Raw genomic sequence first — 15,254 nt, forward strand, 5'->3', positions numbered from 1 at the left:
TGTTTTTATTGGGAATTTAGAATCACATTACCATGTTCTAGTGTTCTATAGTATATATTGCAGCTGTACTTAAAACATTAGTCTTTGACGGCAGAAAATGAAGTACCTGCCCTTTCATCAAAGTTTTAGTAGAAAAAATTGTTATGTTTTCTAATAACATTTGTTAGACTCTGTTTAAAATATTGTTTATAGTTGCTATAAGATGTGATGTTACTTGTTATTTTAATGTTTTACAGTGTATCTTAACTGTATATCTGTAAGCTACTTAGAATCACCACTGGTGAGATAGGTTGCATACAAGTCTAATAAATAAAATATAAAAAGAAAATCAGGCTCCATAAACAATTTATTATATAAATTATATTAATATTCAAATTGGTTATCATTTTCTTCTAAAAAATACCTTACTCATTTGATATAACGACCTGGAGAATTCCTAAGTGCAGTAACATTTTCTCTGGGAAAAAAACGGTCTGAATTTAGTTCATCCTGTATTTTGCGGATTAAAAGCATGAAAAGAAAACCTTAAGCAAATTAATAGTAAATTCTGCAAAATCAAATTGCTTTTTCAGCCTTGTCCAATTTGGTACCTTCCAGATGTACTGACATCTGGAGAGTACCAGTTTGGGTCACTGGGAAGAATTATGTATCAAGAAGATAATTCTATTATCATTTCCACAGCTAAAATTACATGGTGGTAGCTTCTAATTGTTGAATATTAAATCTAGAGTTTGCGGAATGAAATAGTTTCTTAGTAGATTGAATAGCTTTTTTAGACAACTGAATTTACAGTAGAAATTCAATGCCATCCATATTCTCTAACCTAAAAATTCAGCACTTGTTTATGTAGGTTATTTGAAAGTATTCTTTCTTTTGCTTGGCGCAGGATTTTCATCAAAAAAATCACCCAGTTCTGGTAAGACAACTTCATGGGATCAAGACAACTATGCTCCAAAGCCATTACCTCCAGGGACACATGGCTTCTTGCCCTGGCGTACTGCTGAACGTGCAAAGCACCATAGGTAATGTGTAATGAAAGTGTTAAAAGTGTCCACATATATAGTTGGGGTTTTGAAAAACTGAATTCACAAAATACATCTAAGTAAATACCGTGGTACCCAGAAAATAAGACCCTGTCTTATATTTTTTGATCCCTGAAATAAGCGCTTGACCTTATTTTTGGGGAGGTCTTGTTATTTTGGGGCGCGTGGAGCAAGATGGGGCTTCTCTTGCTGTCTTACCTGACTTCCAGCTCTGTCTCCCTAATCCTAACCAGAGGAAATGTAGAGACCAGTTGCACATGCGCTTTAATATTTTTGGGGAGAGCTTATTTTTTTTTCGGTGGAGGGCTTATTTTAGTGCAGGCACTCAAAAGCCCAATTGGGCTTATTATCCAGGGAGGTCTTATTTTGGGGAAAACTGTGTAGTTTCACAGATTGTAGCTAGACTCTAAACTGTAGCATATGCACTCAATCAAAGGAATTAAAAATTAACATTCCTGAAATATAGTCCAGCCAGACTATAAAAAATTAACGGATAAGAATTAAACAGGTATTAAAATCACACAAAAGAAACAACATCAATATAAACCACAATATTTTTACAAACACAGTGAAAACTTACATAGTTATAAAAAATGTAAATCCTATCTGCTAAAACAGATTTTATTGCAGTCATTTGCCAGAGTTCCCCTAAAAGCAAAATAAAATTTTACACCATACAAAATAAAGGAAATAATAAAAAATAAATAGCTATATAGCTATATAGTTGTGATATATAGTTGTGACGTGATATTAGGTCATTGTGATTTTAATGGACAATGAAACAGACTTTGTCTACAGTCAAAGGAACAATCATTCTGGTCAGCTGACAGAATGATTCTGAATTGCTTGAAAAGGAAGTAAATGAAATGCAATTGTATGTCTTTATAAAACATGTAAATCATCTTCTGTATGTCATCTCTCTCTTAAAATTGAGCCACTTTTGTTAAAACTCTTTTTATTCTTTCACCCAAATTCACTCAGACACTTCTCCTTCCCAACTGGGATAACAATATTCAATTTTGGTACAGTAGATTTGGCATTGAGTCAGTTGATAAGGATGTTGCTTCTCTGATTCTTGCTGAAAATAGTAGGGATAAATGGCAGTGTGCTGAAGAAAAAGAAATAATAGTCTTTCATGATCCATACTTCATCATCGTTACCAAGTTTTTGACAGTCTGATGTTTAAGAAGTGTGGCTTCTTGTTTACATTGCATTCTATAACTAAGTGTTTTTTTAAAAATTTTGTATATGTTTATTGTGGAGATCTGAATTTATAGTATATAGCAGGGATAGTCAACCTTGTTATACCTATCGCCCACTTTTGTATCTCTGTTAGTAGTAAAATTTTCTAACCGCCCACTGGTTCCACAGTAATGCGCCGTGAATCGTCGTCTGCACATTCCTCTCGCACATCGTGGATTGGGTTTGGGAAGGGGGGCTCCGGCTACCAGCTCTGCTTGTCTGTTACAGCTGGGTGGTGTGGGGGGAGATGCATGAGCTATTCTGGGACAAGGCTCTTTTGTTTGCGGTCGCACCATAGCGCCATTTACTTTCACTTACGTAACGTGAACTAAACTTATGCACGGGCGATACAAATAGTATATTTTCAGAAATTTAAATTGTCACGGGGAATTTTATGAAAACCTATTGAAAATGTTTTTAAATAATGCTATGAAATTTTTTTAAAAATTCAATTAAATTAAAAAAAAAGGAAAGTGCTTCAGTATCGGAAAAAAACCCTGCCGCCCACCATGAAAGCTGGAACACCCACTAGTGCGCGGTAGGGTCCAGGTTGACTACCATTGGTTTATAGGATGGTGATGCTAAAGGCGAGAGGTTAACTTATAGGTATTGAAATATATCCATGATCAAAGTCTTCTGAGAAAATAGGATTACTTTATTGTATTGATAGATTTAAATCTTTGGCTACTTCAAATGTATTTTGTTTTTAAATCTTTTCAAATCTTATTTTGTTTTAGGGCTTCATCTGCAAAAAATACCCATGAATTTCCATTGCAGATACAGGTAAGTAAAATGAATTCTAATCTACAAATTAAACTTTTATAAGTGAATTTTTGAAGAGTATTTCATTCAGAAATATTTTAACAAGTGTTACATAATTTTGACTGTTGACTTATTGTCAACTTTGCCAAATATTATATAATTTATTTATAAAGTGGGACAATAAAATTAGAGCTAATACAGTTATATTTGCGTTATATACTCAGACAGGTATTCCTGTGACTGTGACTGTAGAAAGTGCTTCTGCATCTGAAACTGAGACAGAGGGTACCATGGACAATATGATTTGCAGAAAGGATGCCACAGAATCCTCCAAATTAACCAATTTAAAACAGTGGCATCAGTTACAGGTATGGCTTAACAATTTAAAAAGCAATTACTAAATTAATAGCAATATTATGGAAATTATCCCAATAAGATTGCAGTATTTTTTTTTAAAATATGGATCTTAAATGAAATATAGATGTTTAATAAAGATTAATATCTTCATTTCATTTAATCTTGGTAAGGGATTACAAAATTACGCAATTTGGAATAGGGTCAGTTTTTCCTGTGACATTTTAAGTGAAAGAATACACATGTAAGTACTGCTTAATTGCTAGGCAAAGAGATATGATTTTTTTCCGTCCTGGACTGTCAAAACTCATTGTAATGGAACTTGTGGATGACTTTGGGGGAAATGGGGAAGAGATGCTGCCTAGGAAAGAGAAGGAAGACCTGGGTGGGGCATGAATGGAGACTCTGGCTCCACCTGCACACACACAAAAAAAGTGGCACGAAAGAAGAGCCCTGCGGCAGTTCTGGCTTGCAATATAGGCAGAATCAGATGGTGGGGGCAGCTGGTAGCAGTGAGTAAGCAGGTGGCCAAAAGGTGGATAGGCCTGAACTTTGTTAATATGACCTTAGGGGTCCTACTATAGGACCGTTCATAAGTCGTTAAAAGTTTGAATAGTTGGCTAAGTGAATGGGCATTAAGCGGGAACTGTAGAGTTTTCCATAGAGGCATGTGTTGAGATCAGCATTGTTTTATCTTCACCCTTTTTCTATGTTTTCTATAACACTGCATGTATAAATAAAACAGGCAGGGTGCAGCCTTGCTTTTGTCATTATGATGAAAGCCTCTGATCTATAGTTCCTCTTGTTTATGCATATCCCTTTTAGAATCTATGTCTTGATATTTAAATACACACTTATAGTCTTTAAAATTACTTTTTATTAAGTTACTGATCTATTTGGTTTTCTCTGCTGACAGTCAGTCTCCTTAGTGTGGGAGGTTTTAACTCAATACTTGAAATATTTCTAAGGTTGCACCTGGGACCTCTGTACAAATAAAGAATCTGGACTTTACCACTGAGCTTTTTGTATAAGTGGTTCACAATACTTTTAAAGTATACTTTTGGATTTAGCTTGCATAAATGGCATATTCAACAATTTATGGTTAAAATCATGGCTTAGCATAATGTGAATGAGCCAATCCATTATTTTTAAGCTATTGCCTTTTGTTGTTCTTAGTTGAAAACTGGTTCTAGAATTATTGAAAAATGAAAGAATACCTGATGCCATCAAATTCACAAATGTACACATTTTCATTTGAGGACTAGCATATGGAAGTGAAAGTTTTTATATAACTTTTCAATGCCTTTTGATTAATAGATGTTATCTCTTTGTCAAACGAAGTTCACTAGCAGGAATCAACTTTTTAAAAACCATTATTACAGGACCAGTTTATAAAAACTGCAGAATTGTAACTAGTGCTTTTAAGATAAGTATTTTAAAACAAATTTACATCCAAGCAAGGTTTTTCCAATAATTGAGGTATTTTACTTAATGTTCAAATCTAAAGATTTTTATTTTTATTAAAATAAAATAAAGGAATATATTACTGCAGACATCTAAGATTTGTATGAGTCTAGTAAATGTTTCAGTTGTATTGCCTGATTTTTAAGTAATTAGGAAAGCAGCATTTTTGTTTAAGGTAATTTGATTTTTTAAAATGTTAAAATCTTTCACTTTAAGATCAGAATGTACACTTCAACCAAGGAAATTCAGAAATTTCAAAATTCTAAAATAAGACTTTTAAGTGCGTTGTCTTTAAAATACCATTGTTAAATGCTTCAGAGGATCACAGTCTGCATTTTGACAGATGGAGTATGAAGAATGTCACTTAAGACTAAAAGAAGAACGAAAAGCAAGAATGATTGCTGAAGAACGGATAATGGAGGTAACAATCATTTTCTTTCTTGGATACCAACATGCAATAGGAAACAATATTTTTCTTCAAGGTGTTTGACCTCCATTTTATAAAAAAATAGTTTCCATGCTATGTAATATTGTTGGGGTAAGAACTGGCAAGAGCCTAAATTTACCTGGCATGAGGGCCAAATATGAATGCTACAGGAATATTAACATTATATAGTCACTGAATTGTCAGGTAACACCACTGCAGTATCTGCTGGGAAACCCCCGCCTTTGATTTTTCTCCCTTCCCCCTTTTAATATAGTATCTAAGTATATTTGGTTTCAGGACTGATAATCTGTATAAACAAAAAGGCATTTTACAGTTTTCATAATGCACCAAATGATTTCTGATAAATTGCATAATTTTGATACCATAGTAGCAAAACATTTTTCTTCCTCAAATGAGAAGAAGCAGAACTCTAATTCTGATTTCTTTTTGTCCTTTTCCTTATGGAACAGCAAGTTGCAGATGAATTCTCAAGCTAGTTGATGAATATTTATTTATTTAGATGGCCATAATTGCTGCATTTCTTTCTTACTGCGCTCAAGTATTTCTTATTTCATCTGGGATACCATAAAGGAAAGTGAGCATCTAAAGGAAATGATAGCATTTCATTCCAAAAATCTTTATTGGAGAAAATATATTTGCAGTATTACAATTTTGTTTCATTATTTATTATAGTTGGAATTGGAAAACACTCAATTACGGAATATAAATTGCTCTCTCTCAGAAGTTGTCCATGCACAATCAGTAGCCAGCACAATACTAGAAGACGAAGGAGTGCTTGGTAGCATTGAGAATTCTTTCCAAAAGTTTCATGCTTTTTTAGATCTTCTTAAAGATGCTGGGTAAGAGAAGCCCTTGATTGCCTTTTGAATGATCCTTGATGCTGTATGTCTGTGTATAACAGGGTTAAAGAATAGTATTGCTTTATCCTTTAAAATATCAAAATTACCGAATCATTCTTGAAAAGCAAAAACTGATTTGTTGAAGGTTTTTTCCTGTGGTTTTAAAGAAATTGCTGGGCAGAACAAGTCCAGTTCAGAACAAGTTCAGCACACCCTTTTATTGGAATGAGATTATGGGGCAAAAATAAGGAAGAAATTATGTATTTCATAATTGGTATCTGTCCTTTTTCTGGAGTTTTTATTATATTATATTTTTTTCCAGTTGTGATATATTTAAAAAATATCTGAAGACAATTTACATTTCCTTATAATTTTATAGGTGGATGGTACCTGGGATTCTCTTGTTTGTAATAAAATAGTAATTTAGTTTCTTCTACCATTTCAGAGCTTAATTATATAAATAATTAAATTGAAAATTTATAGTTTCACTATTTTTTTAAGGGAATTTGTCATATTTTCATATTTTGCAGCCTTGGACAGCTTGCAACAATGGCTGGTATAGATCAATCAGATTTTGGCGTATTACATCATCCCCAAATGACTTCTACTGCAAAGCCAACTCTGATAGAAAGGGAGAAGTCATTTGAAGAAGAAAGACAAGAACACATGCAGAATTTTAAAGTAAGCTTGTTAACTCACTGCCCATAATTTGTATTTTCTAAAAAACTATTTGCTTTGCAAAATTTTCACTTAGTTCTCTTCTGCATTTCTATCTTTCCTCTGCTACACTTGAACAGCCTTGTAAATAATAATGAAAATAATAGAAATAACTATTCATTCAACGACGATCATAATGTCTCAACTATGTTGCAGTCTGATTATTTGGGTTCTAACTAAGAGCATAGGATTCATAGTATGTAAGAAATGTTAAGCAATTTTTTTTTTGCAAAGTCAATGGTGTCAAGTCTATTAAATTTTCCAATAGTGAATCTATTAATTTTATAACTTGGTTGATTGATTTAGAGGCCACCAATTCCAATATAATTCCAGTTATAGTCAGTCCTCGACTTATGACCACAGTTGAGTCCAAAATTTATGTCGCTAAGTGAGACAGTTAAGCGACTTTGGCCCCATTTTGCAACCTTTCTTGTCATCGTTGTTAAGTGTATTATTGTAGTCATTAAGTTAGTAACATGGTTATTAAGTGAATTTGGTTTCTCCAAGGACTTTGCTTGCTAGAATGTTGCAAAAAGTGATTACATGACCCCAGAACAATGCAACTGTCATAAATATGCACTGCTTACCAAGCATCCAATTTGATCATGTGACCATGGGGATGCTGCAATGGTCCTAAGTGTGAAACATGGTCATAAGTCACTCTTTTCAGTGCTGCGGTAACTTTGAACGGTCACCAAACAAATGGTTGTAAGTTAAGGACTCCCTGTAATTTAAGAAATAGAAAATGGCATGGCTTCAAGATCTCCAATTACTAAATTTTTCTGGGCCTGTTTTAGAAGAGGTGGGAAACTAATATTGTAGTAATTCAATGGGGGGGGATAATATGTGTATATGGGGTTTCCTTTGTTTTAATACATTTTTTTTTCAATATTATGTTCGTTTTGAGCTCCAATTACTATTAGTATTATAGTAAACTTTCTTCCAAAGTCTTTCAAGTTCAAATCTCAATATTTCATTACTTTTTCTATTTGTTTTTTGTCAATTTTATTGTTTTTTATTGTTTATTGCTATCTCTATGAACCACATTTTATTCATTTTGATCATGCTGATGCTAAACATTGCTGGGTTTGATTTAGGTGTCTGTTGGTCTGTATTACTATGTAAGTTCAAAGATGAAACCATAGATAATCTCAGTAATGATTATATCAAAATTATTAAATGCACTGCCATGATATAACTTATGTGCTGGAATTTATACAGAAAGTTTAGTTTTACTATTAACAAAAGCTACTGAGACTGCATATTTGAAAAAAAAAATCTTAGAAAAGTAAGATGAAGATACTGTGGGATTTTAAAATAGACCAACAAATACCTGAAGCACAATATACCAGATATCATCGTTATTACTACTAGCATTTCTATAACATGTATTCAAATAATTCTGTTACTAATTTTTTACTAGCCTGTTATGGGCTCACAGAGAGAAATTAGAACATGCTCTCTGTCCTTTTATCATTTGTTGCATTTCTGTGCAGCAAATTGAAGATGAATGGTGGTTGCTGTAACTCACCAATTGGCCTCATAATTTATAGCTACCACTGATAACTAAACATTTAACACAAGAATTTGTGTTTTAACCATACAGTGGTTTACATACAGTGACTTCATTCGGTTTCTCAAAAACCTGCTAATGAAAGGCCATTGGCATTATACAGCATTTTGAAAAAGAAATTACATCATATTCTAAATGTAATAGATCATATATATACAGTGTGTGTGTGTGTGTGTGTGTGTGTGCCCATGCTTCGCTACAAAACTATGCTCGGGCTTGATAAATTGACACAGCCTGAAACTTAATGTAGAATGTATAACTCTGTAGCATCAGAATGTGTTAATATAATGCAACTGGCAGTTGGAACAGAGGGGGAGGGGGAATAGAATGTCCCAGCCCGCGGTATCCATTGGTATTCATCTGGCTAGCATCAGTGTGAGAGAGAGTTGGAGGGTGTTCGGAAACTCAAACAGTACTTGCTGTGTGAGCAAGGAGGAGACAGGAAGGAGGTTGGGCGTGGCTTAGCGCAACTGTTCTGTAGTAAAGCTGCTTCCTGCTGTGAAAGTAAAACTGAAAGTGAAACTCCTCTCCTCTGCTTGTGTTTTGCATTTGAAACAGATTTCTTTTCAGGTGGGGAGGGGGAGTAGAACTTCTTAGCATCAGAGTGTGTTAATAATAATATAGGAACTACTAATGCTCTGATGGTCATTTCGAAAAATCCTTTCTTAGTGAGCACCTAGAAGCCAAGAGGAACATATGTGGCACATTTCAGATTTGTAGGCTTTACAGTTCTAGAGATTTTGTGATTAATACGCTTTTATATATGTAAAAGTATATATATATATATATATATATATATATATATATATATATATATATATATATATATATATATATATATATATATAGGTCTTTGGTTGTTCGGTTTCTCCGTGTAAAATTGGAAGTGTCTTGGCGACGTTTCGACGAAGTCTCATTCGTCATCTTCAGGCTTCAGCTTCGTGCTTCTGGGAGCAATGTGTGATCGCAGCTGTATATATATATATACTGTATATATATATATACACACATACACGCAGCTGTATATATATATATACACACACACACACACACAGAGTATATATAAAAAGTATATATATATATATACTTTTATATATATAAACGTATATACACACCCACCCACCCTGTTTCCTCCAAAATAAGGCATCCCCTGATAATAAGCCCAATTGGGCTTTAATTCTAAAAAACAAATGGCAAGGCCTCAAAATGCTTCTATGTTATATCTTATTTTTACATCTTCATACTGAGATAGCTCTGAAACAGGAACCATGGAGTGAACGGGTTACTTCCTAATTGAAATGAGTTATGGTAGTATTTCAATATCCTGAATCTGTGTTAAACTAATAGTTCAGACATATGAAGTGACACTGTTAAATTGTGAAATGACTTATTTGGTTTTTAGGAATTGTCATTCTTGTGACTGATGGTAGCATATGCCATTAGCAGCACAGCTAACTATGGCTAAACCATTACAAAAAGGAAGATATTGGAAGCAATTGTTAACTACACCTTTGGAAAGTCTGTGTATCATGACATGTTTTATCAATGGAATTTCCTGCCAAAATACCTGCTAGGTTTGCAAATAGATTACACTTAGACATACAAAATTATTTCAGTTTTTAATTTAATTAAGTCATTTTTAATCGTTTTAACTTTTCTTCCTAGAATGCTGGCTCTACCTCTTTTCTGAGTCCTCTCACTTTCCAGAAAGACTTTGATTCATGTCAAGCAGTAAATAGTGACTTACCAGCAACAGCAAAAACTCAAGACCTTCAAGGTGTTGGTCCATCCCAGCAAAGCTTGTGGCAAGACATTGAAGCTAAAATAGATAGTTGGAGAATAGAAGATCATGAACCAAAACCTGCCCAGACAGCATCTGAGAAGAACAGCCAGCCTCTAGAATTGGAAACAAGGGATTCCTCTGTGAGGCAAATACTTACTGCTCGACTTTCAGTCTCTGAACCTGTTATCAATGTGCTTGGTAACAAATTTGGTGCTCCTATTGTTGAAAATAGTAAAGTTCCCTCAAAAAAACTTTCTTACACCACAGGCTTTACTACAGAGGATAAAAATCTACAACAGTCTGACCTTTCTAAAAATGATAGAGTGGAGTCTGATTCTGAAATACAGGAAAGCATCCATTCTGTAGGAAGTGCTTGAGGAATTCACTGAAATCAATTTACTGCATAAATCTTTGGTGATATCCAAAATTATTATGCAATAATTTACATATGGTGGCAAAAGTAGAGAAGCAGTGACCACATGCTGGTGAATAACAATTCCAGTATCCCATATGATTGGTCATATTGGTTGGAACTGCTGAGAGTTGTAACTTAGCAACAATCTGGAACATCAGAATTTCCTCACTTTTGAATTGTAAGGATTTGCTTTTTTATACCTACCTTTTTTGCAATTTGAGTCTTTAAGAACTTTGTTGCCAGTATTCCAAAAGATTGATTTTTATATGGTTTTATAAAGAATCTGGTGTGAATCAAATTCTCATTTATAATTATAATGTAAATAAAGTTTTTACATGATTCTAAGTAAAAAAGGATTTTTGTTTGTTATTTCTATTCATTTTGGTGATCTGCTTAATGCCAAATTTTATTCATTCTCAAATTGAGTTTCATTGCTGTTGTGAAGCAACTAAAATTAAAAAGATTTTTAAAAAAAAGCTTTGGTGGTTTTTTGGTCAGAAATATAACTTGTTTTAAATGATAGCTTGAATACTTTTAAGGATTTTTTAAATTTAATAATTTGGTATTAAAAACAATTTGTTTCACATAAGCGATTTTCTTCTAACAAGGAACCTATATATCCAGTTTGTATGGGAACAGGTTTGCATTTATAACTTGATTTTATATCCCTGCATTTCATTAAGCCATTACTAAATGCAAACTGTAAATAAGATACAACCCAACACATCCTGACACAATGCACAGCCACTGATTACGCCAAATGCCAAATACATTTTTTTAAAAACCATCAATCTCAACTTATCCACTTCTTTGTCATAATAAAAATACATAATGTAGTTTTAATAACTAAAACTTATTTAAATTTGAATAAAATGGAAATTACAAACAGTCCTTGACTTAATGATCACAACTGAGCCCAAAATTTATGTTGCTAAGCAACAAGGTTGTTAAGTGAATTATCCTCTATTTATGACCTTTTTTGCCCCTGTTGCTAGGAAATCACTGAAGTTGTTGAATGAATCATGCAGTTGTTAAGTGAATCTGACTTCTCCCATTGACTTTGCTTGTCGGAAACTCCCTAGGAAGGTTGCGTATGGCAATCCCAGGATCCTGGGATGCTGCAGCCATTGAAAATACTTGCCAGTTACCAAGCACCCAAAGTTTGATCAGCTGTTTGAGGAAAACTGGTCGTAAGTCACTTTTTTTTTCTGTGCCACTGGTCATAGTGTATAGAGGGATTAGTTGGTATAGGGTTTCCTGCCTGAGCAGGGGGTTGGACTAGAAAACTTCCAAGGCCCCTTCCACCCCTTCCACTCTTCCACTGTTTATTCTATTCTATTCCATTCCATTCCATTCTACCCTACCCTACCCTACCCCACCCCACCCCATTCTATTCTATTCTACTCTACTCTGCTCTACACTTCTGACAGCATGGGGCCCCATGCTGTCAGAAGTAGAGCAGTCATCTGATCTTAGTACTCTCCCTGAGAGCTCTTGAGGCTACTTGGGGATTATGTATGCCCTCAGGGTCACCTGTTATCAGACTGCAAATGGGGCAGAATCTTGGAACTGCTGAAAGGACTGTGTTGTAGACAGGAGATAAGTGGTGTATCTCTCCCCCTTGGTTGAGAGATGGCTGCTCAGTGTTAATATAAAAGGCCTCTTTTACCCCTCCTTTCAAACCAATGGTCGTTTATCCAGAATGTGGGCTTTGCTGTCTTAAAAAGAATGACCTTTGTCTTTCAAATGCAGATACACTGCTGAATCTTGTCTTGATGTATTTACTGTCTTTGTTACTATGTATTCCCTCAGGCCCCCAGGGCCTTTCTGGCCACTCCTCCTTGTACTTCTTACCTGGAACTCCTGCTGCTTCCTGCTTTTTTGAGTTATCTCTCATTTGTTTCCTGTCTAATTCCCAATGACTGAGTTGGCATAAACAGTTTGTTTATTTATTTACAGTTCATTTTGAAGTGAAAAGTCATTAAGTTTCCTATCTATTATTGATATACCTGTTTTGTTTTTTAATCCCACACTAATTGAACATACTTATTACATTAGTCCTAATCAGTCTCAATATAAAGTTTTAAGCAAAAATCTAATCATTTGGGTTAAAATTGCTCTTTTTTTGATGCTGAAATGACACAATTGATTCAGGCAAGTGAGAGAGAGGAGATAAAATTCTGTTGGAAGAAAAATCCAGTCTGGTTCCAAACTGGGAAGAAAAAAAAATCAATGGAGGCTGGCTACAAGGAAAGGTTTCCAGAAACTTCAGCAGCAGCATGTTTCTGGGGTGGCTGACAAAATAGCTGAGTGATTGGATGGATCTTTATAGGGTTCTGGGATTTTGTGATTGAGATGCTCCAGGGGGCTGTGGAAAGTAGTGAGCCTTGTGCCTTTTACTATTTCAATGGTGGTGGGTTAATCCTATTGTGGGAAGCTGCCCCCACCCCGAAGAATGAAATATTTTGCAGAATATTAAAAGAGGCAGAATATATTTCTCCAAAGGAGAAATGGAGAAACACGCTCTTAAAGACAAAGCAGACTCAGTCTTTCTTAATAGGCCCCAGCAGATATTTTGTGCCCATTAAGAAATCCGGCAAATCTATTCATAAACAAAAGACCTTAGTTTAGTTAGTTTAGTTTATTAAATTTCTATACTCCCAACCCAGAGAGACCTTCATCTCCAGTGATGGGATTAAAATTTACATTCTCCACCACCAAAATTCTAAGAACAGAACATGATCCTTTAGGACATAATAGGATTAACTCACTATCATTTAGCACTAGACACAGAGCTCACTACATTGCACAACCTCCTAAGGGCACTTCAGTCATTGCAAATCATTGCAAAACCCCCAGTAGCATTTCAGAAACTATAAAAAACCTTGTACTCATCAAGCTAATTTGTCAGCTGTCCCAGAATTGCATGCTATGTGTGTTGGTTCGGCTCATCAATAAACGGACCTTCTTTCTTAAGCAGCTTCCATTTTATTCCCGGCTTGGAACGACCTGGATTTTTCTTCCAACACTGCTATGTCCTAAAAGTCATGCCCTATCAATAGAATTTGGTTGAGGAATGCAATTTTTTTTTTGCTTCTTGTTTTTGAGAGTTTATTTTAATTAACTTTTACCTGGTCACTAATTAATGACTTTTTAACTGTGTTTCATGTTTTTTGTTCCTTTTCCTTTATAATTGTCAATTGGTTTAAGCATCCTATATTGTAAAACAATATATAGAAATAAGGCTAGTGCTTTCCTACTTGAAAACCATCACAGATCTGCTGTTAGACCCCTTGCAATTTGCATACCGAACAAATAGGTCAACAGATGATGCTGTTAATATGGCTCTGCACTACATCCTACAACATCTTGACTCTCCAAAGACCTATGCAAGGGTCCTCTTTGTAGACTTTAGCTCAGCATTCAATACCATCATTCCAGACACTCTTCTAACTAAACCAGCTACAGGTACCTGAACACACTTGTAAGTGGATCATAAGCTTCCTAACAAACAGGAAGCAGCAGGTGAAGCTAAGCAGAATCATTTCAGATACCTGTATAATTAGCTCAGGGCCCCCCCAAGGCTGTGCGCTCTCCCCACTTCTCTCTGTATACCAATGACTGCATCTCTAATGATCCATCTGTTAAACTACTGAAGTTCGCAGATGACACAACAGTGATTGGTCTCATTCGAGACAATGATGAATCCGCATATAGAGAGGTCGAACAACTAGCCTTATGGTGCGACCGAAACAATCTGGAACTGAACACACACAAAACCGTAGAAATGGTGATAGACTTTAGGAGAAACCCTTCCAAACTTCCACCTCTTACAATACTAGATAACACAGTATCAACAGTAGAAACATTTAAATTTCTAGGTTCTATCATATCGCAAGATCTAAAATGGACAGCTAACATTAAAAACATCATCAAAAAAGGACAACAAAGAATGTTCTTTCTGCGCCAACTCAGTAAGCTCAAACTGCCCAAGGAGCTGCTGATCCAGTTCTACAGAGGAATTATTGAATCTGTCATTTGCATCTCTATAACTGTCTGGTTCGGTTCTGCAACCCAACAAGAAAGACACAGACTTCAGAGGATAATTAGAACTGCAGAAAAATAATTGCTACCAACCTGCCTTCCATTGAGGACCTGTATACTGTACGAATCAAGAAGAGGGCCGTGAAAATATTTACAGATCCTTCACCTCCTGGACATAAACTGCTTCAACTCCTAGCCTCAAAACAACGCTATAGAGCACTGCACATCAGAACAACTAGACACAAGAACAGTTTTTTCATGAAGGCCATCACTCTGCTAAACAAATAATTCCCTCAACACTGTCAAACTGTTTACTAAATCTGCACTACTATTAATTTTCTCATCGTTCCCATCACCCATCTCTTTCCTCTTATGACTGTATGACTGTAACTTTGTTGCTGGTAATCCTTATGATTTATATTGATATATTGACCATCATTTGTGTTATAAATGTTGTACCTTGATGAAGGTATCTTTTCTTTTATGTACACTGAGAGCATATGCACCAAGACAAATTCCTTGTATGTCCAATCACACTTGGCCAATTAAAAAAAACAACTATTCTATTCT

General features: G+C 34.9%; 1 protein-coding gene across 10 annotated transcripts in view; it reads left to right on the forward strand.

Moving 5' to 3' along the window:
• Positions 1-11,080, forward strand: part of CEP78 (centrosomal protein 78) — a 71,823-nt gene extending 60,743 nt beyond the window's left edge. For all 10 annotated transcript variants that reach the window (XM_058173936.1, XM_058173933.1, XM_058173934.1 and 7 more), the window contains 7 exons: positions 887-1,022; positions 3,023-3,068; positions 3,272-3,415; positions 5,209-5,286; positions 5,986-6,152; positions 6,683-6,833; positions 10,108-11,080. In XM_058173936.1, coding sequence (XP_058029919.1) covers positions 887-1,022; positions 3,023-3,068; positions 3,272-3,415; positions 5,209-5,286; positions 5,986-6,152; positions 6,683-6,833; positions 10,108-10,602 — 1,217 coding nt within the window. In that variant the 3' untranslated portion in view covers positions 10,603-11,080. The remainder of the gene's footprint in view (positions 1-886; positions 1,023-3,022; positions 3,069-3,271; positions 3,416-5,208; positions 5,287-5,985; positions 6,153-6,682; positions 6,834-10,107) is intronic.
• Positions 11,081-15,254: the final 4,174 nt, after the last annotated feature.

The sequence above is a fragment of the Ahaetulla prasina genome, chromosome 2 (genome assembly GCF_028640845.1).
Source record: "Ahaetulla prasina isolate Xishuangbanna chromosome 2, ASM2864084v1, whole genome shotgun sequence".
Classification (NCBI taxonomy): domain Eukaryota; kingdom Metazoa; phylum Chordata; class Lepidosauria; order Squamata; family Colubridae; genus Ahaetulla; species Ahaetulla prasina.